This window comes from Littorina saxatilis, linkage group LG2, assembly GCF_037325665.1.
Source record: "Littorina saxatilis isolate snail1 linkage group LG2, US_GU_Lsax_2.0, whole genome shotgun sequence".
Taxonomy (NCBI): Eukaryota; Metazoa; Mollusca; class Gastropoda; order Littorinimorpha; family Littorinidae; genus Littorina; species Littorina saxatilis.
In genome coordinates, this window is record NC_090246.1 from 77,478,822 (window position 1) to 77,501,189 (window position 22,368).

The 22,368-nt window shown below is 40.0% G+C and overlaps 1 protein-coding gene across 1 annotated transcript in view; it reads left to right on the plus strand.

The window, feature by feature from the left end:
- The window catches only part of LOC138959774 (titin-like), a 533,368-nt gene that overhangs the window by 116,278 nt on the left and 394,722 nt on the right, over positions 1-22,368 (plus strand). Inside the window, exons 73-93 of the mRNA XM_070331384.1 lie at positions 850-1,371; positions 1,678-1,776; positions 3,032-3,466; positions 3,770-3,868; positions 5,108-5,542; positions 5,879-5,977; positions 6,923-7,315; positions 7,624-7,722; positions 8,970-9,026; positions 9,440-9,568; positions 11,305-11,403; positions 11,812-11,865; positions 13,275-13,382; positions 14,689-14,883; positions 16,271-16,339; positions 18,419-18,657; positions 19,055-19,198; positions 19,545-19,626; positions 20,072-20,252; positions 21,126-21,312; positions 21,740-22,124. Of these exons, the coding sequence (XP_070187485.1) occupies positions 850-1,371; positions 1,678-1,776; positions 3,032-3,466; positions 3,770-3,868; positions 5,108-5,542; positions 5,879-5,977; positions 6,923-7,315; positions 7,624-7,722; positions 8,970-9,026; positions 9,440-9,568; positions 11,305-11,403; positions 11,812-11,865; positions 13,275-13,382; positions 14,689-14,883; positions 16,271-16,339; positions 18,419-18,657; positions 19,055-19,198; positions 19,545-19,626; positions 20,072-20,252; positions 21,126-21,312; positions 21,740-22,124 (4,110 nt within the window). The remainder of the gene's footprint in view (positions 1-849; positions 1,372-1,677; positions 1,777-3,031; positions 3,467-3,769; positions 3,869-5,107; positions 5,543-5,878; positions 5,978-6,922; positions 7,316-7,623; positions 7,723-8,969; positions 9,027-9,439; positions 9,569-11,304; positions 11,404-11,811; positions 11,866-13,274; positions 13,383-14,688; positions 14,884-16,270; positions 16,340-18,418; positions 18,658-19,054; positions 19,199-19,544; positions 19,627-20,071; positions 20,253-21,125; positions 21,313-21,739; positions 22,125-22,368) is intronic.

Sequence of the window (22,368 nt, forward strand, 5' to 3'; positions counted from 1 at the left end):
TAGAGTTGCATGTCCAGACAACTTCTTTAACTCAAGGAGAGTTCAGCGTCATTGCCGATCGTTTCTCATTTAAGATGCTGTTTGTGGTAATTATTGGTAGAGTATGCAGAGTTGTGTCAACACTTCATATTGAAATCGTCTGACTGCATGAAAACATGCAAACACAGATATATGCATGTGTGGATGCGTACATGCACAGACACATTGACACTGATGCGCACACATATCTTCTTGTTACAGCTTATTCAACTATACTTTTGTAGATATTATAAGGCTGTATCCATTTTCTTTCACATTTTTATTCATTTTTTAATAGATTTATTGGTAGGTGTGTTTTGTTTTTTTCTTTCTACCTTTTCAGTTTTTCTCCATCTTGAGTTTCTGTCCTAACGGCATGGACGTCTTCCAATGTTTGTGTTGTGTGTTTTCTCACATGTTGAAATATCACACCTGTGACTATATCTTTCATGAGGCTTGAATATGAATGTGACAAATGTGCATGTAAAGAACATGAAAACCAGTATTTATTCCTACAAGTTTGATAGACATGTGTGAAGTATGTGAACGTGTGATTAGTGTATTACTCATGCCAAGTGTGATGCATGATGTTTCAGCACATGTCACAATCCAGGGATGTTAAATGATCATTTTTACAACATTACATATGTCAGGCACAAATATGCAGGGAACATCATCTTCATCTTGATTTTCCATATTGAAGTGTACTGAACCAGGATTTTTTTTCGGAGAGTGTTGTGATGTCTGAAAGAAAACATACACGTTGCCCAAGGTTGTTGACCTTCGTGTCTTCTGTGTATGATCGCAACATGTATGCCTCCCTATTATCAGGCCAAGCAAAGCAATGGCAAAGCCTCCTCCAACCACACCAGAATTGGCGTCTGAAGTAGAAATGTCCGAGGAGTACCAGGCACCGTCAGTGTCTGAGGCCAAGAAACGGTTTGATAAGCCAGAGGAATCCCCAGCCCAACCGGCAAAGGTTCCTAAACTGGCGAAAGCACCAGTTCCACCACCGCCTCCTCCCCCGGCTCCAACACCGGCTCCAGTGGCTGCTCCAGTTAGGGCTCCAGCTCCACAAAAAGCACCAGCACCACCTCCAGTGAAGCCTCCTGTACTGACTCCCACTCTTACACGCAATGCAGCTGCTCCAGTTAAGGCTCCAGCTCCACAAAAAGCACCAGCACCACCTCAAGTGAAGCCTCCTGTACTGACTCCCACTCTTACTCGCAAGGCAGCTGCTCCTGTTAAGGCTCCAGCTCCACAAAAAGCACCAGCACCACCTCAAGTGAAGCCTGCACCGTCAGTGCCAGCTGCACCACCAGTACAGTTTAGGCCCAGGGAGCAATCACCAAGGTTATTTTCTTGTTTTCTCTGTTCAGGACACAGTTAAATGGCTTAATGCGCTGGTCAGATTAGAAACTGGTCCAACTAATTTGGTCGAGGGATGAAAAAAGCTTTGTTGAACAGAAGGGCCCAGTTTGTATGCTTTTGTTTGATGTTAAGCAGAAGGCAATATATTGAGATAATTTCACTGGAGGAAGATGGGGACTGTAATTTTGGATTTATAAAAAAAATCTGCTCATTTTTTTGTCAAAGATGTTTGACCTTCTAAGTTTATTGAACAACACCTAACTCACTTCATTTACATGCCCCCTTTAGCTATGAGATCCAAGAAACTGGACCAGTGCAACAGATCAGCTATGCATCTGATACAGAGCGTGGCTATCTCAGACTTCTGGAAGAGGAAGACCTGGCGAGGTTTGTTTTGGGATAATTCCTGCTGTGCACGATGGAATGGCTGAATTCACTAATAATTTTTGCTGCGTATAATGCTGTCGGCAGAACAAGAGCACAGCTGGATAGCTCACTCCAAACCTTGTTGTTTATGTTGTTGCCAGTACAAAAAAAATTGCAGCAGATTTGACTGACTTCCATCTTGGCAGACTCATCTTTTCACTCGATTTATTTGCTGAACTGATTGCCCACCCTCAGCTGCTGTTTTTGTTCACATTCTTGGGCTTCTTGGTTAGGTGTATTAACTGTTTTTGTTCACACTCTTTGGCTTCTCGTTTAGGTGTATTAACTGTTTTTGTTCACATTCTTCGGCTTCTTGTTTAGATGTATTAACTGTCTTAGCAGCAGATGTTCATTTTGATTGGGTTTATCATTTTTAAGTTGTCGTCTAAGCTTTGGTTTGATTGAGCTTTGTTGTTTTGGATACTATCTAACAGAAGCCAGAGTACTTAACAGCGTATGCATTCATTGTGCTGAGTTTTTCATACTTTTGAATCTGTGGACTTTACTGACTTCAACTGGAGCATTGACTCAGTACTTGAAGTCTTCTTGATTTATTTTGAGTGGCGTGTCCTGCTCTTTGGTTTCATTTAAGACTCGCACACTTTATGGCTGTTTATGCGTTCTTTATGTTTGTTTTAGTTTTCTTTGAGTACTTAGCAGCAGATGCTTTCATTAACGTCTTTCTTTCATTGATATTAACTACTACTTTGCCGTTTGGTTCAGTAGTTCCAAATCACTTGATACTGAAATTTTTTTAACTGTTCCTACTTATGCAGAGATATACTTCCACTTACTAGTCAGTTAATTGACATCTATATTCTTGAGTTTTGGCAGTTGTTTTCTTTTAGGCCATTTCATCTATACTTCTTTGTTCAGATGAATCAGTAACTTGCTTTTGGGGACATCAAACAGATCTTTTTTTTTGACTGACTGATATTTGTAAAGTCACAGTATGTCCATAGTGGATTACCATTGCACAATCCCAAAATGTTCCACTGCATCGTGAAAAAGGGATAGACTTGGGTATTGTGTTTGGATTGTTGTGTACAGTATGTGTTGGCAGAACTGTTTTTGTGTGTGTTCTACTACACTGAATCAAGGACCGTTCGATGACTTCTGAAAGCACTTGCATGTTTTCCTTTGGTTCGAAAGGTCATCATCCCCAATCAGATGTCATAGTCTGCTTCATATTATACATGTGCCTTCCTATTATCAGGCCTGGTGAAAGGGCTCCAAAAGCACCACCAACCACACCACAAGTGGTGTCGGAAGTAGAAATGCCAGAGGAGTACCAGGCACCGTCAGTGTCTGAGGCCAAGAAACTATTTGATAAGCCAGAGGAATCCCCAGCCCAACCGGCCAAGGTGCCCAAACCGGCTAAAGCACCAGTTCCACCACCGCCTCCTCCCCCAGCACCAGCACCACCTCCAGTGACGCCTCCTGTACTGACTCCCACTCTTACTCGCAAGGCAGCTGCTCCAGTTAAGGCTCCAGCTCCACAAAAAGCACCAGCACCACCTCCAGTGAAGCCTCCTGTACTGACTCCCACTCTTACTCGCAAGGCAGCTCCTCCTGTTGCAGCACAAGCACGACCAGTGCCTAAACCAGCTGCACCGCCAGTACAGTTTAGGCCCAGGGAGCAATCACCAAGGTTATTTTCTTGTTTTCTCTGTTCAGGACACAGTTAAATGGCTTAATGTGCTGGTCAGATTAGAAACTGGTCCAAGTAACTTGGTCGAGGGATGGAAAAAGCTTTGTTGAACAGAAGGGCCCAGTTTGTATGCTTTAGTTTGGTGTTTAGCAGAAGGCAATATATTGTGATCCCTTCACTTTTGGAGCTAGATAGGGACTATGACTTTGGATTAAAAAAAAAGATCATGTTTTGTCAAAGATGTTTGACCTTCTAAGTTTATTGAACAACACCTAACTCACTTCATTTACATGCCCCCTTTAGCTATGAGATCCAAGAAACTGGACCAGTGCAACAGATCAGCTATGCATCTGATACAGAGTGTGGCTATCTCAGACTTCTGGAAGAGGAAGACCTGGCGAGGTTTGTTTTGGGATAATTTCTGTTGTGCACGATGGAATGGCTGAACACACTAATCAGTTTTGCTGAGTATAATGCTGTCGGCTGAACAAGAGCACAGCTGGAAAGCTCACTCCAAACTTTGTTGTTGTCGTTGCCAGTGCAAACAAATTTGCAGCAGATTTGACTGACTTCCATCTTGGCAGACTCATTTTATTTATTCGATTTATTTGCTGAACTGATTGCTCACATTCAGCTGCCATTTTTGTTCACATTCTTTGGCTTCTTGGTTAGGTGTATTAACTGTTTTTGTTCACATTCTTTGGCTTCTCGTTTAGGTGTATTAACTGTTTTTGTTCACATTCTTTGGCTTTTGTTTCAGTGTGTTAACTGTTTTAGCAGCAGATGTTCATTTTTATTGGGTTTATCATTTCTAAGTTGTCGTCTAAGCCTTGGTTTGCTTGAGCTTTGTTGTTTTGGATACTATCTAACAGAAGCCAGAGTACTTAACAGCGTATGCATTCATTGTGCTGAGTTTTTCATACTTTTGAATCTGTGGACTTTACTGACTTCAACTGGAGCACTGACTCAGTACTTGAAGTCTTCTTGATTTATTTTGAGTGGTGTGTCCTGCTCTTTGGTTTCATTTAAGACTCACACACTTATGGCTGTTTATGCGTTCTTTATGTTTCTTTTAGTTTTCTTTGAGTACTTAGCAGCAGATGCTTTCATTAACGTCTTTCTTTCATTGATATTAACTACTACTTTGCCGTTTGGTTCAGTAGTTCCAAATCATTTGATGCTTTAAATTTCTGAACTGTTCTTATACTTATGCAGAGAATCATGTACTTCGACTTACTAGTCAGTTAATTGACATCTATTTTCTTGCATTTTGACAGTTGTTTTCTTTTAGGCCATTTCATCTATACTTCTTTGTTCAGATGACTCAGTAACTTGCTCTTGGGGACACCAAACAGATAATATTAGTAATGTCACAATATGTTCCTAATGGATAGCCATTGTATGATCCAAAATGTTCCACTGCATTGTGGAAAAAGGACAGACTCGGGTATTGTGTTCAGACGTTTGTGTACAGTATGTGTTGGCAAAACTGTTTTTGTGTGCGTTCTGCTACACTGAATCAAGAAGGACTGTTTGATGACTTCTGAAAGCATGTGCATGTTGTCCTTTGGTTTGAAAGGTCATCATCCCCAATCAGATGTCAGACAGCTTCATATTATACATGTGCCTTCCTATTATCAGGCCTGGTGAAAGGGCACCAAAAGCAGCACCAACCACACCACAAGTGGTGTTGGAAGTAGAAATGCCAGAGGAATACAAGGCACCATCAGTGTCTGATGCCAAAAAGCTCTTTGATAGACCAGAAGAGTACCAAGCTCCACCAGCAAAAAAGCCCAAACCAGCTAAGGCACCAGCACCAGTGCCTCCTCCTCTGGCTCCAGTGAAAACACCAGCACCAGTAAAGGCTTCATCGCCAGTTAAGGCCCCATCTCCGGTGAAAGCTCTGGTACCTGCGCCACTAAAGGCACCTGTGCCAACTCCCACTATCACTATCAGGGCCAAACCAGCACCTCCTACTGGAGCTCCCATGCCAATGGCTCATAAACCAGCTCAGGTTGCAGCTTCTGTTCCAACTGCACAGCCAGTGTTCTTCAAGCCCAGGGAGCCCTCACCAAGGTTATTTTCTCAATGTTCTCTCTTTGAGTTGGTGACAGATGCATTACGTGTGTAAAACTGTTGTTGAGAGATGAAAGAAATGTTCCATTTACCCTGCAGAATGGTATAGGTTTCCACAAGGATGATGGTATGAATTGGTTGTTTGTTGATTGGATTTGGTCAGTTTTAAGCAAGAAAGTTCATCTGGATGACCATTGTCAATGTCAGATAAGTAAACATGGACTGCAACATGTATTTGTTCACTGCCGAGTCCTGATTTTGAGAATATTACTCTCCCAAAATCTATTTTCCTGTGACATTTATGTCTCTTTTACATCATATGCTGGTCCCTTTTAGCTATGAGATCCAAGAGACTGGACCAGTGCAGCAGATCAGCTTTGCATCTGACACAGAGAGTGGCTATCTCAAACTTGTGGAAGACATGGATTTGGCCAGGTTTGTTGGCCTTCTTTTTGAAGCCTGCAAAAATGTTTGGGTGGATAACTCTTTCTTTTTCGTTGGACACAATGGATTATGCAATTTCTGGAGCACCCTTGCCATTTTCTTTGATTTGGTTGAAAGAGTTCTGATTTGGTGGATGAAGATGATTGCTATAAAAATATTCTTTTAACTGTTCTTTCTTTCAACAGAGTTCTTTCTTTCTGTAATCCACTTCTTTTTCCTTATTCTTGTCTTTTCATTTTTGATGACTGTTCAGTTTGCAGTTTCAGCAGATAGGATTCATTTTTATTTTTACTTCCCCCTGTTTTATGCACATTCACTCTTAGTTTCAGATAAATAATTTTGCTCTTCAGCATGTCAATCAGTGTGCTTTGCTTAGCTAGCATAAGGCTGTAACAAAGGAATTAAGTGATTATTGTTTGTCTTTGATGTGATTACTACCACAAACATGTTGGTTATTGTACAGGACTTCATTTTTCGTGTGTTGAGTGCAATGTTGCACTTCGATATGTCTGTGTCAATGACATTGTAATATATTTTAACAAACACTGATTGACCAAGGCAAGGTGGGTTATAAAAACATGGTGATTGATGAGTTTACTCTATATGAGTGACTGCTAGAACAAAACAAAGGTGAACATATCAATGGATATCATTTGGAATCTTGGAATATCTTCTTCTTACATATTATGTTATGTATATGCTGGCTTCAATTCAACTTTTGCAGGAAAACTGACACACACGCTCACACACATGCACACTGAGGATCCGGTCATTTGGGACACATATTATAATACACGCATTGAACTTATTCCAGTAGTTTTGCTTTGCACATTGTCTAATGATTGCCAAGATGATTTACATTGAAAAAATCTTCGGATTGGAAGCTCACATAATCCTTTTCACTTTAAGATGCAACAAATGCTTCCTTATTATCAGGCCTGGTGGTTTCCCTGAAGAGAGGGCACCAGCAGCAGCATTGAAGCCACCTCCACCCACACCCGAAACAGTGTCTGAAGTAGAAACACCAGAGGAGTACAAGGCACCATCAGTGTCTGAGGCCAAGAAGTTGTTTGACCAACCAGAGGTGTACCAACCTACGCCGGCCAAAATGCCCAAACCACCACCTCCTCCACCAGCACCAGTAAAGGCACCATTGCCAGTAAAAGCCCCGGCTCCAGTACCACCTCAAGTGGAGGCTCCGGTGCCAACTCCCATTGTAACTCGCAAACCAGTTGCTCCAGTTGCAGCACCTGCACCACCGGCCCCCAAGCCGGTGCCAATTCCAGCCGTGAAACTTGTACAGTTTCAGCCCAGGGAGACTTCACCAAGGTTAATTTCTTGTGCTCTTACTTGAAAGCACTTTTCTTGTCAATTTGAACCATAATTCAGATCCAAACTTGAGAAATGTGTAAATTTCACATGTAACAAGAGGAAAACAAAAATCATTAAACAAAGTCAGAACAGTTTGGCTTTATTGGCTAATTTTAAACAGATGAAATAAAGATCACATTGTTATACTGAGAAGAGATTTTCAGCATTAGAATCACTGGCAGACTGTACACAAGAGGAAAACGACTCATCCCATCAGTTTTTGGAACCATCCATCAGTTTACATTTGATTTGCTTCTTCCCTTTAGCTATGAGATCCAAAAAACTGGACCAGTGCAGCAGATAAGCTATGCATCTGACACAGAGAGTGGCTATCTCAGGCTAGTGGATGAAGATGATTTGCCGAGGTTTGTTGGTCGTTTTTGTGAAATCTGCTGCAGTGCACGCAGGGATGGCTGGATTCACTAACTGCTGGCAATTTGTTGGTGTCATAATGAAATTCGACACTGGATAACTCATTTTCATTCGTTGACGCAACTGAACTTGGATTATGCTGGCTATGCTACTTCAGCACTATCAGCACTGGCTATTGAGTAACATGTTGAAATGAAGTTTCTGTAGAGATGCAATTGTATTAATAAATCACTCCTTGTTTTCGTTATTTTATTTTTGGTTTTGTATCTTTGACAGTTCCATTATGTTGATTTTTAATGTTGTACATGCAATGCCCACTTCCACCATTAACATATCCATGTGTGCTTGTCAACCAAATAGCATTGTCTTTTGTCATTTCAGCACTTCTTTTTATTCTCAGCTTGCCTTTTTGTCATACAGGTACAGACAGACAGACATGCACACACTTTCTTTCTCTATCTTTCTCTCTGTGACTCTTATCTCTCTCTCTCTCCCCTTAACCACCCACCACCACACACCCCTTCTCTATCCCCCCCCCCCCCCCTCTCTCTCTCTCTCTCTCTCTCTCTCTCTCTCTCTCTCTCTCTCTCTCTCTCTCACAGAGGACTTAATTGTGACCAAAATCAAAATCTCAGGCTCTGCAAATGCAAATTGTGGAAGAATCAAATCTTTGCGGTTGTTGATCATGTGAAATCATGCATGTGTAGATGGTTTAGATTGTCTTATTAATGGTGACTGACTGATTTGCTTGCAGGAGATGTTTGCATGTTTCACTCGATGTTTGTAGTTTTTGTAATTTTGTTTTTGGAATATGTGCAGGTAAATGATTTATTTGCAGGATCATAACATTTGAGTCTTATATCGTATTTTGAAAGTGTGTTATTTATTGCATGTATGCCATTGAGCACAGCTAGTGTTGTCATTTGAGAGGAGCTGTGTTTAAATTTACTATTTGTGTGTGTGTGTGTGTGTGTGTGTGTGTGTGTGTGTGTGTGTGTGTGTGTGTGTGTGTGTGTGTGTGTGTGTGTGTGACTTGTGAGAGAGCGATAGAGAGAGAGCTTTTTATTGCAAAATTAAATTATGTAAATGCAGAAACAGAAATCCACTTTTTGTGCTTTGTCAAAAATTAAAGTAAAACATTTCAGAAATTCAGTTTTTATGATGTTTAACATATTTGATAATTTATTGAGCTGTCCTTATGAACAGTCACATTAAAATGTCATTGTTTTATTTGATGCAGGAAAGAGCCAGTGCAGAGGGCGCCCATTTCAGAGCAACCCTTTGCTGCTGACACAAGGTGGGTGTATTTTCTTGTGCATATACACTTTAAAATCTTCTTGTAGTACCTCACTGTTGTTATCATTTGTGTATTTTTATACTCAGTGTTTACCGTTTTCTATTTGTTATTTGTATATTCACAGTGTATGGATGCAATATTTCAGCAAGCTTCCCTGATGAGTCTATGTGGCATGCCTTGTATTGTATACTCTAGATATTTATAGATTTATTTCCTTCACACATATATTGATGTATTGATTGTGCCCAGAAAGCAGGTATGGGAGGAAGGGTCTGGTTTAACAAACTTACCATATGTAAATGCGAGTTGACACACATGTCTAGTTTTCCTTTGGTTACAAAACTACTGCATTATAGAGTGCCAGTTTGCCGTGAAAGACTTAACCTCATCCCCTAATCCCTTTTGAACCATAGGAGACCAGTTCAGGCCCCTATTGTGGCCCCAAAAGCTCCAGCACCGATTGTGGCACCGAAAGCACCGGTGCCTGTCGCAGCACCAAAAGTTCCGCCCCCTGCCGTGGCTCCCAAACCGGCACCACCAAGGTAGAGATGGCGCTCCTTGGAGTGCTCTAGACTGTGGCTTGATTGAAACGTTTCTTTTTCCTTTCCAGCAAAGCTAACAGGTCTTGGCGGGGTGCACCTTTGTGATGAACTTTGTTTTAGAACATTGTGTTCACTTGTGGCTTATTTCAACTAACAAGGTTCTTTTGAAGTTTTTTGGAGTGATGGTTATTAGGGAATGGTGCGATTCACATTGCAGTAGTGTCTGCACTGAAACTTTTTGTTTTCTTTTATTTGCAGGACACTTTTGTTTTATTTGTACTTATGTTGTGGTTAATAGTAGCTTATTAACATTTATGTATTTTTGTTTCACGTTTTTGTTCAGCTTTTTATTGTTTTGTTGCAGTAAATTTATTGCTTGTGGGAGACAATTTAAGTTTATGATGCTTGGCGTTGACAAATTAGGCGTAGCTGATCGATTGTTTTAAGTTTTGAAAGTTCTGATTTTCTCTGCTTGTTTGTTTTCTTTTCTTTTCTTTCTTTTTTTGTATTCAAACTGGATTTTTGCTCTAAAAATTTGAACATGCTGGTTATATTTTGTTGTAAGTTTGTTTGTGCATCAACTAACAATTGGCTACTGGGATATGCACTTGTTCAGAGCTCCCATGGAGATAGAGGAAGAGGGCCCCGTACAGATGATCAGCTATGCTTCAGATACAGAGGCTGGGTCTCTGAGGCTTGTCAAATCAGAAAAAATTAAAAAGAGGTCTGTTGTAAGCAGTTGTGTGTTTTGAAGACACAGTTGCAGAAAGCATGGTGTGGATTGTATAGATAGATAGTATGTCCTTCACTCCTTCGTTTGTAAGTATAGTGACTTTACCAGTCTCCCAGACTTGAAAAACGTGGTTAACCTAAAATGTCTTTCTGACTGGCGTTTTTGGCTTACTTTCTAGTCCCCAGGACATAATTCAAATGGCGCACATTTGCTGGTGTAAAATTGAAGCAAGAGAAAAAAGGAAGCAGTGGATGTGCACATTAATATACTGTCTTATCCCCCCGATTTAGAAACAAATTGATTGAATGTTTGAAGAATCCCTAACGCCTGAAAGATCAATGTTGTGCTGAACCAAGACATTCTTTCACATGTAGAACAGAGTAGAGTAAAAAAAAGTCTTTGTTTTGCAAAATAAATGCTTTCAGTATAATTTTTGTAGATTGTTGTGTGGATTGGGTTTCTTATGCAGACTAGTGGTTTAGTTGTAGTGAATTTATGTTTTAGTTTTAGTTCACTTTATAGTTGCATGTCTGTTGTGTGAGTTTTGTTGTTGTTGTTTTGTTGGTTTTTCTTTTTGTGTGTGTGTATATGTACTGCCTTTTGTTAAAACTGTTCAGGAGTTAAGTTTTTCTTGCAGGTTATGTATTTTAATATGTGGATTTTTTTTTTTTTAAATTACAAACAAGATTTTTTTTTATCATTGTTATGATGTATGGTTAAGCTCTCATTATTATGTACATTCTTTTTCATTTCATTATAATTTTTGTTATTTTGTATTGTTAATGTCCATTTTATGTTGCTGCCTGACTCCCACACCCCCAGCAATGTATTTTCTTCTTTTGTCGCTTGAGTATCTATAAAGCTATCCTCTTATTTTTGCTTATACTTGCTCTTCATTCTTTAAAGCCTTTGGTAGCAAAAACAGAACCATACAGTACTGTCCAGACAAAAATGGAAAAAAAAACTGATAATATTTTCCATGGCTTTGTGCTTGCTTGCACAGGACCGTGATTAAAGCACCGGCTCCACCACCACCACCACCACCTAAACCACAGCCTGTGTCAACTACCCTGCAGTTCATGCCTAAAGATGCAGAATACAGGTGCTTAGCTGTTCTTCTGATCCAATAATAAAAACCGGAACAACTTAAAAACTACGTTGAGAAATCCATTTATCAAGTTTTTAGTGAAGATGTTAAAGATCTTTCATCACATTTTTAGTTGCCAACTTGAGTAAGTTAAATGCTGCAAATGTTAGATAATCTTTTCAGTGATAAACTGGCTAGAAATTTGTCCCAGAATTGAATTTGAAGTAGATCGAGTTGCAAACTTGTTTCTCTGTATCCATTAGCAACACAAAAGAAGTTCAATGTTTAAATTAACTATATGTATATAAGTGGAAAATCTCACCACAATATACAGTTGCTGCATCAGTTATTAATAAGCAAGCTTGTATGGAGAAAAGGTACTTTGAGCATCAGTTGGTATTAACAAGCTTGTATGATTGATAGGCATGTCCAGCCTCCAAAGCCCGTTGCTCCAGTGGCACCTCCACCAGCAGCAAGGTGAAACAGAATTGTGGTTTTCAGTGTGATCCTGTGTGAAACCTGTTTACCTCATCTGTTTCCATGACCACCCCCCCCCCTTCCCTTCCCCCCTCCCCTTACCTTCCCACCTCCTCCTGGAGACTTTTGTGGGTTTTTTCGGTAAGGCACTCTGAAACTGAAAGGACACCCACTCTGAGTTTGATTCGATCCTGTATGAAACCTGATTTTGTTTTTCAAGATCACTTCTGTGTATGAACCGATTCCTTTCCTCTAAACAACGCATTTTTTCTAACAGAGAAAATAGGAATGCTACCTTTTGTGTGATCCTGCGTGAAGCCTGATTTTCCCCTCCTCAGATTCCCGCAGCATTATAAGCTGATCCTTTTCCTGTGAAGAAAAATTTAGCGAGCTTCTGTAGAGAAGCCATAGAATACAGCTCCAGTTTGATGCAGTGTGATACCTAAAACCTGCTGACCAGATGTACGTGTGTAGCTATATTCCCACGAGGACATCTTCATTTCACGAAAAATTTCTTTAAATTAAAAGAGAAATGTTGATCATCCTTATTTTAGAAACAGAAAAGATATACAATGTAATCATGTGTAAACCCTTTTAACCTGACATAATTTTCCGGAGAACTTGTACCTTGATCACTGCCCCCTTCTGATGAAAGAGGATATGACATCATATTGTCATAAAAATGTTGACTGATCTTGTTTTACATTTAAAAATAGAACAAACAAACCAACAACCAGATCTTGAGCATGCTTTCTTCTTCTTTGTAAGGTGCTTTTTAATTAATCTCCCTGACCTCCACCCTATCCTACTCTCCCCTTTCTTTAGAAAGAGAGCACAAACACCTGTTTGATTTGCTCTAAGTTTCTTTGCACCTTTGATTGGTAAATGTATTGCCCAACATATTAGCACTGCAGTGAGCAGCTACTTGAAGCATTTCACTCAGATGTTATTCATCTGCAATGTAGCAGGGTAGTGAATTATTATTAATGAATTATTATTCACGGATTATAATTGTTGCCTCCTTTTTGAGGAATCTATTGTTTATTTCTGTCCTTGTCTTGATTCCATTTCTTATTGTACTGAATTTGCTTTGTTCTTTTTTTGTTACATTTTCCAATCATCTTCTTAAAATCTAACTTGTTTAATGTTATAGAGCGCTCCTTGTTCTGTGGTTTCATAGTTCATGTCTTCCTCTAATTTTAAGTTTGTTCAACAAATGTTTTAAGTGTACTGGAGCTATCATTTTTTGTCTTAAAGTTGTGACATCTGTTTTGCTTTTTCTGCATTTTAATTTTTTGTTATTGGAGGTCAATTTTTGCTTTAAAATATTTCAAAATGCTTGTTTTATTTATTGGAAGTGTGCTTGCGCGTCGACTAACAGTTTGTTTCTGGGGTGTACACTTGTTCAGAGCTCCCATGGAGATAGAAGAACAAGGCCCGGTACAGATGATCAGCTATGCTTCAGGCACAGAGGCTGGGTCTCTGAGACTTGTCAAATCAGAACAAATAGGAAAGAGGTCTGTTATAAGCAGCTGTGTGTTGTTCAAGCCACAGTTGCACAAAGCATGGTGTGGATTGTATAGAGAGATTTATATACATCCTTCAATCCTTCACTTGTACTGCAGTGACTCTACCAGTTCTCTTGATTGAATCCTGAATGCAAAGGAAAAAAGTCAGTCTGAAACGTCTTTCTGAGTTACATTTGAAGTTTGTTTTTGTAGTCTCCAGAACAAAATTCAAACGTCACCGAGTTGCTGTTGTAGAATTGTTTCAAGAGAGAAAAAAAGCAGTGGATGTGCACATATGCTTTTCTCCCCGAGTGCTAGACTAGATGCTGCACCATTTTTAAACAAAATAAAGATAAAAGAGTGAGTGTTTGATTAATCTTCAATGTTTACCTGAAAAAAGTAAAGCAATGTTGTGCTGAACCAGAACATCCTTCACCTGCAGAATACAGATGAATAAATAGTCTTTGTTTTGCTTAATTTCTGCATCATTGTTTTATGGAGATTTGTGTGTCAGTTGTTTTTCTTTTTATATGTAGATGATTGTAACCAAATTTAGTTTTTTGTCCCTTTTTGTTTTGTAGTTGTCTAGATTTTTTTTGCTTTTCTTTTTACAGTCTTTAGTAAAGAAAAAATCAATTTTTTTTAATGTTTTGGAGCGCTTGATCCTTGCTCAGTGCTTTCACAGTTTGTGTTTTCCTTGAGACATTTACGCTTTTTTTGTTTTCTTCCTCTGTCCTTACATTATACACCTGTGATAGGTTTGTTCAAATATCTTATGTTTTTTTCTAGTGTGCTGTGAACTGCAAGATTTCTTTACAGATGTAATTTTTTAATCTGTAAACATTTGATTAAGTATGCATAATGATTTTAATGTAAGCTTCCTTCTTGTATTCCTTTTGTCAAAAGAATTGTTGAATGCAACATTCTGTAATTAGCAAAAGAGATTGTGTGGACATTTAACATAATTTACTGTAATTTATTGGTTGCAGGTTGCGGAGTAGTCAGATATGTTCAGTTTGATATTCAGCTGATGTGAAATTGGTGTTTGTTTCACAGTACTTGATGCTGGTGCGAGTTTGAACTAATTTACATTGAATTTGTATTGAACATGAAACTTTTTGATTCTCTGAATGTGTATCATACAGTCCTGGGGTGATGCGGCCAGATGTTGCCACACAACATGACTCAGCCTTTGCCTTTGGGCTGTGAATGTAGATGCTGCAGTGTAGTACATAACATCACACAATACAGCAGCAGTTTACTCAACACAACAAATAAGCACATACTGACCAACCCCATCCATGTTTGATTTCAGCGTGGTACCAGGGCCCCCTCCCCCTCCAGCCCCCAAGCCTGCCCCCGTGGCAGCGCCCAAACCAAAGGCTCCCAGGGTGAGGGTGCGAAAAATACCCTCCCCAGAGCCCAAGATTCCTATAGTCCTGAGACAGGATCCTACCCCTTGGTGGCCCGAGCAGATCGATGTTCCTCTGGCTGTCACTGCCTATGAGAGGTTTGTTCAGTCGCATGCATGCATTGTGATGCTGCTGCTTCGACCACAACCTGATTCTCCAACCACTGAATTGCTTGTATGTTCCCTGGAGCTTGAAACAGTCAGTCCTTGCCTGAAGATGAATTCCAGGCTTCAGGTGTGAAGTGTTTGAACGTGAAACATCCACCTGCGTTTGTTGTCTCTTACCTGAAGCTTGAGTCTTGTGTTTCCCTGTTCAGTGCTGAAACTTCAGGCTTCAAACAGTTTTGGTGTGATTAGTGTTTGAAGAGTCCGTCTTCGTTTTGGTGAAGTGTCCATCCATGGTTTGTGCTGATATTTTATGCTTAAATCAATCGTTTCCTTTGTGGATATACATTTCCTTGCAGCATTGATATGAAGTGTCCAACATGTGTTTGTCTGTTTTTTTGTTACTTGAAACTCCAGTCATTCTCAATTCACAGAGGAAGTTCCAAGCTTCAGACGCTTTTCTTGTGGTTGAGTTGTCATTCTAATGTTACCCCAGCTTTCATGGTCCTACCCTTTCATTAGATAGTACCAGCTATTTTATTATCTTATGCCATTTATCTTGGCTACTCTTCTGAACTTATTCAGCTGTTTCACATTAAGAACTTTCTGTTCCTCGATCAGACTGGAGAAGTCACCTTTTTATATAAAAAGTGTAATGTTTTTTGTTTAAGTGAGTGCTGAGGCTTCCAGAACAGCAACTCATTCTTGTTATTTCTCCTCATAATTAATTGTCACACATTTCTTAGCAAAACAAGAACAACATTTTGTTTAAATGCTAATGCAATTTCATAAGCATTCACTTTTGCATTGATTGTTATTGTTGTTAGGCTTAATTGTTTTGGAGACATTATATGGAAGCTTACTTGTCACAAATGTTCTTCTTGATTTCCATGATCGCTCAATATATCTCATCAACTCTTAGAGTTGAAGCCTATCCCTTTATGCTGTTAATCCCTCAAAGGCACTCACACGCAATCATCAACAGTCATCATTGTGTCAGTGCATCTTGGGGCTGAACATTAGCCATACAATGTAGAGGACACCCCACCACTAGTGCAGTGTCAGTGATAATGGAAAATTGGATGAAAGCATCTGGTACAATTTATTGCTAATCCTCCATGGTAGCTATAGACCTCTACATGATGTCACTGGACCAGGGAGTACTGTTTGTGAAAGGTAAAACAGCAAGTACTCTCACTGCTTGGTTCCTTGACCGACTCGGAGCAGCAGAATCTACAGAAAGACGCCTCCCCTGCATCGATCAGACCCGCAGAGTACCCTGAATGATTCCATCGCATGCCGGCTGCTTTACAATGTTGGAAGGAGTGTTGTGTGTTATGAAAAGTGTGTGAAGTAAATTTGCTGTGCGTTTTTTCCCCAGACCTGAAGCATTCGTGCATCCCTCGGAGGTCAGCAAAATTGCCATACACTTGGCAGACGCCACTGGCAGGTTGGGAAATGCGTGGGATGAAGCTAATTGCTGTAGCTGCCATCATCTTTTGATTTTTGATCATTTCTTGGTTTTCCGTGTGCGGGTTCTGTTCTAGCATTGATAGGGGCTGGGCAGTTATAGCTTGTGCTTCTTTGGCTTACCAATTTCTTAGTCAGGGATGAGGCAGAAGTTTAGTCTTGCTCTACTCCTGATTAAGATATAGCTTTTCTTGCCAGCATACTTAGGCAAAACAAAAAAAATTGTCTGTTTCTGGTCACCCGACCGACCCTAAATTTCGGCGCCGACCCTAAACTTTTTTTTTCCAAACTCAAAAATTTTTTTTTTTTTTTGGGTGGTAAAGGACAGGGTGAGAAAATGAACAACAAAAACGTGTGAAAACGAAAGTCCGCTGACGATTTGTAAATGTGTTGAGTGTCTTGTCTCTATGTATAGTGAATCCAGTCTCTTTGCGCGATTTTTAAAGTTAGTTTTATTGGTCTACATTTGGGGTAAAAAAAAATTTAAAAAAAATAAATAAAAATCCCTACCTACCGACCCTATTTGTTTTAGCCATGTTACCAGAAACAGACAATTTTTTTTGTTGGCCTTAGAAACAGTGAAAGAGAGCAGTTTTTATCACATTGATCATTACAAGCCTGTTCATACAGTGGGACATGTGTACTTCATGGGGTCTTTCATATTCTCACCTGCGGTCTGCAAAACACTAAACAGTACAGCATATCTGCTTTGCTTAATAGTACATGTATCTGAATCCAGGTAAACTCTTCAGGCAAATTTAGTAGGAAGTTTCCTTTAGAAAAGACTGCATTGGTGATGGTATATCTTGGGACTATAGGCTGTGCTTTTAAGGAATATAAGTTGTAACTGATCGATACTTGCTTAGCCTCTTAGTTCTCTGGAAATTCTCTCATTTTCTATTTTCATGCCTAAAAATCAAGTGCAGTGAAATGCCCTCTTGACTATTTAGCGCACTGCCAGACTAATGTGTCGGAGAGTTCTGCTGAGGAGATTGGTATGCAAACATTTGTGAAAGTATTTTCTATGAGGTCAGGTGAAAGGGGTGGGAGTGGGGACTACTAGCAGGTCAGCAAAAGCTAATCCTTTGATGCTTGAACAGGGTTCACATATTTGACGTAGTAATTATGCGTGCAGCTTTAACATACTAATGAAATCACTCTTTCATTTGTATCATACTGGTCATTTCAGTTCCCATTTGCCTGCTGATGTGTATATTTTGATTTGAATTATTAATCCACAGCCTTTTGCAATGAATTTATTACCTTTGTGAGATAATCTGTAAAGATGTCAGACTGATGATAATCTGTTCTTTTTCAATTATTAAGTAAATTTATTACAACAAAAATTATTTGACAAGATGGTTATACATGTATATGTTAATGATTCAGAATTTGTGAAAATTTTTTTTTTATGTGAGACACTTAAATAAATGACATGTATTTTTTTTATTTGGTACATGTATATATTTACTTAATTTTTCTGTCTTTTTCTAACAATCTTTTTTTGGCACCAAGATGTCCATTTCATTTGTTGGCACATTTTTTAATCAGCTAACATATGTTCTATGTTATGTAGTGCTCAATTTTTTTTTCATATGAAAGTAAATCATTATTTTGATTTGGTCTTTTTCAGCCTTGATTCTAGTGTTGCATGCTAGACATGTTGGATGTTTTTGACACGTTTTGTTTCTTCATTTTTTCTTGAGTAATTTCTTATTACAATTAAATTCTAAATGAGGAGAAATTGCTTTGCAGTAAAGTAATCAACCGACTTTTGAAGGTTATGTATTTACTTTCAAAGTCTGATTCCATCTATTCTGTCCTTGTTAGCAGGAAAATATACATCAATGGTAACACTAAACTACATATTAATCTCAGAGAGTTAAAGGCCTTCCTTCATTGTGCCCGAAGTTGACTTCTTCAAGTCTTTGTAAAATCTTGTTACTGATAATTCAGTGCCAAAACTTTGTGCTGCGATCTTCGTAAAGTCGACTTTGTGAAGGCGACTCAGGCCAATTAATATCAGGCTTTAAGCAAAGTTTTCTTCAATTCTTTCCAGGGAGGGATTCGACTATGAATCTGCTGTGCAAGAGTACATCCGGCGCGAGGGCGAAGCACCCCCACCGGAAGATCTGTACGACAAAACCAAAAACCGACCTCCAAAGTTCAAGACGCAGATCAAGGATCTGTTGACCCTGAAGGAGAATGACCCTGTACACTTTGAGTGCAAGTTGATTCCTCTGGGTGACCCCACCATGAAGGTGGAATGGTTCAGAGATGGAGAGCCTCTGCATTACGGTTAGTGTGTGTGTGTGTGTGTGTGTGTGTGTGTGTGTGTGTGTGTGTGAGAGAGAGATAGAGAGAGAGAGAGATTGCGTACAAGTGTGTGAAAGTGAGACAGACAGACAGAGGGAGACAGATAGACAGAGTGTGGATGAGAGAGAGAGAAATTGTGTTTGTGCATGTGTGTGTGCGCATGTGAGTGCGCGTGTGTTTGTTCATGTGTGTGTTTGAGTGCACGTATGTATGTGTGTGTTGTGTTGTGTTTCCAAAGAACGTTTTAATTCTTGTATGGAAACAACCAGCCCTCTAGTGAAGAGCAACAAGTTCCTTCTCAACCTATTAAAAAAAATAAAGATCAGCACAGACGTCTGAAGTAGTAAATCTTCAACAAACAATTCTCACTTGTTTCCAGGCACTCGCTACATGCCTGCCTATGACTTTGGCTTCGTCAGCCTTGATATCCATTGGGTCAACTCAGAGGACTCCGGTGTTTACACCTGCCGCGCAACCAACAACTATGGCGAGGACACATCCTCCGCCACCGTCGTGTGTAGAGGTGAGAATGGTTGTAGGATGTTCTGCAATACGTTGGGGATACTCCTCTTAAAACTGGCACAAATCTGAGATTTTCTGTCCATAAAATTTGAAAACGTACCACTATTCTTAGACTCCCCATCTCTTACAGCCTGATTTTCTCAGATTTTTGGCAGTATTAAGTGTCTATCAATGTATCATAAAATGTCAGCCTGTGATAGGATTTTATTGATTCTATATGTGACTGAATGCATATATTTTCCATCATGCTGTTGGAGAAGGTCTATTTGCTTTGTGATTCCAGTATTTTTTCTATATTTTGATTTTAGTTTTGGTTATGTTTAAATATCATATGTTTTTGTCTTTAGCTTCGCAAAGCATCATCATGGAAACTCAGCTGCCAGGAGATGGTGCCGACCGCCTCATAGAAATGGAGGAACATTGGCGCAGGTAAGATTCCCGCTGTTTTGTGTAATAGAAGAACAAGACGGGGGGAAAGCAAAAACAGTAAATTAAAGCAAAATATTGGAACAATTAAAAGGACAACAATGAATGAAAGCAAATTGCTGATAGTTCAAGATGGAACTAAAATAAAGCAAAATTCAGGTAAAGATCAGGTGTCATTTTTGCTTTTGTTCTCTGTTTGGTGTTGTAAAACAGCACAGCCCAAGAAAAAACAGTTAGAGGCAAGACAAAATTGCAAGATGAAGAAGTAGTGTTGAAGCTATTTGGTGTATGTAAACTGATTTCTGATTTGGGAAATGAATTTCGGTTGCCTTGTGGACTTTGTCAAGGGAGAACTTGCTGCCGTGTATTCATTTTGTCTGCATATTTACCTGATTCTCTGATTCAGAATATTGTGAAAGTGACCAATACATTTGTCCTTCTTCAACAGTCAAATGGTTCTGGACGAGCATCACATTGAAGAACCACAGACACGAACACCACCTGTGTTCGACCTGAAACCCGAACCGTTTGAGACCGGTGAAGGTGAACCAGCCAAGTTCCTTGTGAAGGTGGGAGGCTACCCCCGTCCCCGCGTCAGCTGGTGGATCAATGGCAGCCTCATTGTCAGTGTAAGTATCCGCATGTGAGAAGCGAACATCAACACAGGGTGCAGGGTAGTGGCAGAGTTGCTGCTGTTGTTGAGTGTACATGCGCTTAACACTCACAGGGTCACCTGGTACAGAGAAGGTACGTGCCTCAAAAGAGAAGGTATGTGCCTCTTCCATTCAAATCGGTAAATTACATGTACAACCGTTTTCAATCACCCAGCCAAACATAGGTAGCAGTACTCTGTCTTCAGAGGAGTTAAATTTGACCCCAAAAATTCCAAGTTTTGACAGCTGGTTCAGTTGAAGATTTTTTTTTAACCGTTTTTTATAAAGGGCTGTGTCAGAAGGTTAGAGTAAGTTTTTCAACTGAAAATAGCAATAGGATAGTCATCTGTGCCCCTTTAATAGCCGAGTTTAGAAAAGCAGTGTTGAATTCCGTTTTTCAAAGTTTTAGAAATTGAACGGTATATACTTGTGAGGAAGAGACATATTTTTGAGTGGAAGTAATCTAATGTCAAAATCATTTGTGGGTTATGGAAGAAATTTAAGTGGTCAAATTTGCCTGTAGGCCAGTGGTCGTCAAACAATTCGACACTTCCCAAAGTACAGTATCTATGATGCAGTATTACAGAGGCTAATACCAGGGCAAAAGTATTGCCTACCTCAGACAAAATGACTACAGTGGAACCCCCCTTTTAAGACCTCCAAAAATCTGAGAAATGGGGTCTTAAAAAGGAGGGAGTCTTAAAATGGGGATAAATTTACAGAGGTTATGAACAGAACATCTGAAAAAGCAAGGTCTTAAAATGGAGGAAGTCTTAAATTGGGGGGGTGTCTTAAAAGGGGGGTTCCACTGTACTGACTTTAAAAACTTTGTCCGGTTTCCTCCTGCAGAGCACTCGCTTCAAGCTCACTTACGACGGCATGATGCACCACATGGAGATCCCTCGTGTACGTGAGTACGACGCCGGACAGATCCGAGTGGTTGCCAAGAACCCTGAGGGTGAAGCTGAATGCAGCACTTCGCTTCTTGTCCTCCCCAGAGAGGACTGGCGTGCTCGCCTTCGGCAGGCTCCAAGAGGTACATTTTTCTTTCAAGTTCTAGAGCCTTTAAGGTATTATGTTATTAAAATCCCTGCTGTAGTTTTTTGTCATGCATTGACTCAAAAATCTTCAGCTTCAGGAGTTTTGTCCTATGACAGCAAAGTTCTTTAGATGATGCTTTCTCTTCGAGAATGTACTTGTTTGGTAGATTTCTTTTTCTTCTTGTTTTTCTGTGTTTGTCGGCTACAGCCCCCATGCACACTCAAATTTCATGAGTTAACTTTGACACGGAGACCCATTATCTACCCTGCCATCAAGGCATTGTGTTTTTATGGGTGTTAGTTGAATACGTTTTATGTCTGTTTTGATGTTCATGACGCAAGGTGGAGTTGTTGTTTAGTTGATGATGTTTGTGTTACGTTCAAGGAGATGTGAATCCCATGGTTACGAACATATGGTTGCAGCTGACATGGAGATCGAACTGGAGCGCCGCCGCAAGGTGGAGCTGCGCAGCGTAGAGCTGGAGAAAGCCCTCAAGAAGCCCAAGGCCACCGAGTTCGAGCTGAGACAGCTGGAGAGAGGAGTGGTGACCAGAGTCAAGGAGACCAGGGACGAAGAAGTCGTGACCACCGAGCGTCAGTACATCAGCGTCCACTCCCAGCTGCGTCACACAGAGCCCAGCCTGGCTGCTCAGCCCGTCTACGTCAAACAGGTGACCTTGGATACGGCCAAGCCCACAGAGGACACGTCCAAGGTCGCTGAGCAACAGATCACCCTGGAGAGAGGCCAACCCCCGGTGTTCACCAAGCCACTCAGACCTGTCCGGGTTCCTGAGGGCAGTGGTGTCACGTGAGTTGCCTTGCTTTTCTCATCAGTTCCTTGCTCAAGGGGAAAAGTCTTGTGAGGAGTTTTATGATAATAATGATAAGGGTATTTATATTGCGGAAATTTTTACATAGTTCTAAGCGCCTTACAAAAATAATCATTAAAAAAATCACAAATAAACAGAGCTTTTTACTGAGTGCTTCTCAACTCCAATATAAAGGTCTTGTCATCTAGTTTATTCTGAGAGTTCTTTTCTTTTGTTAAAGTA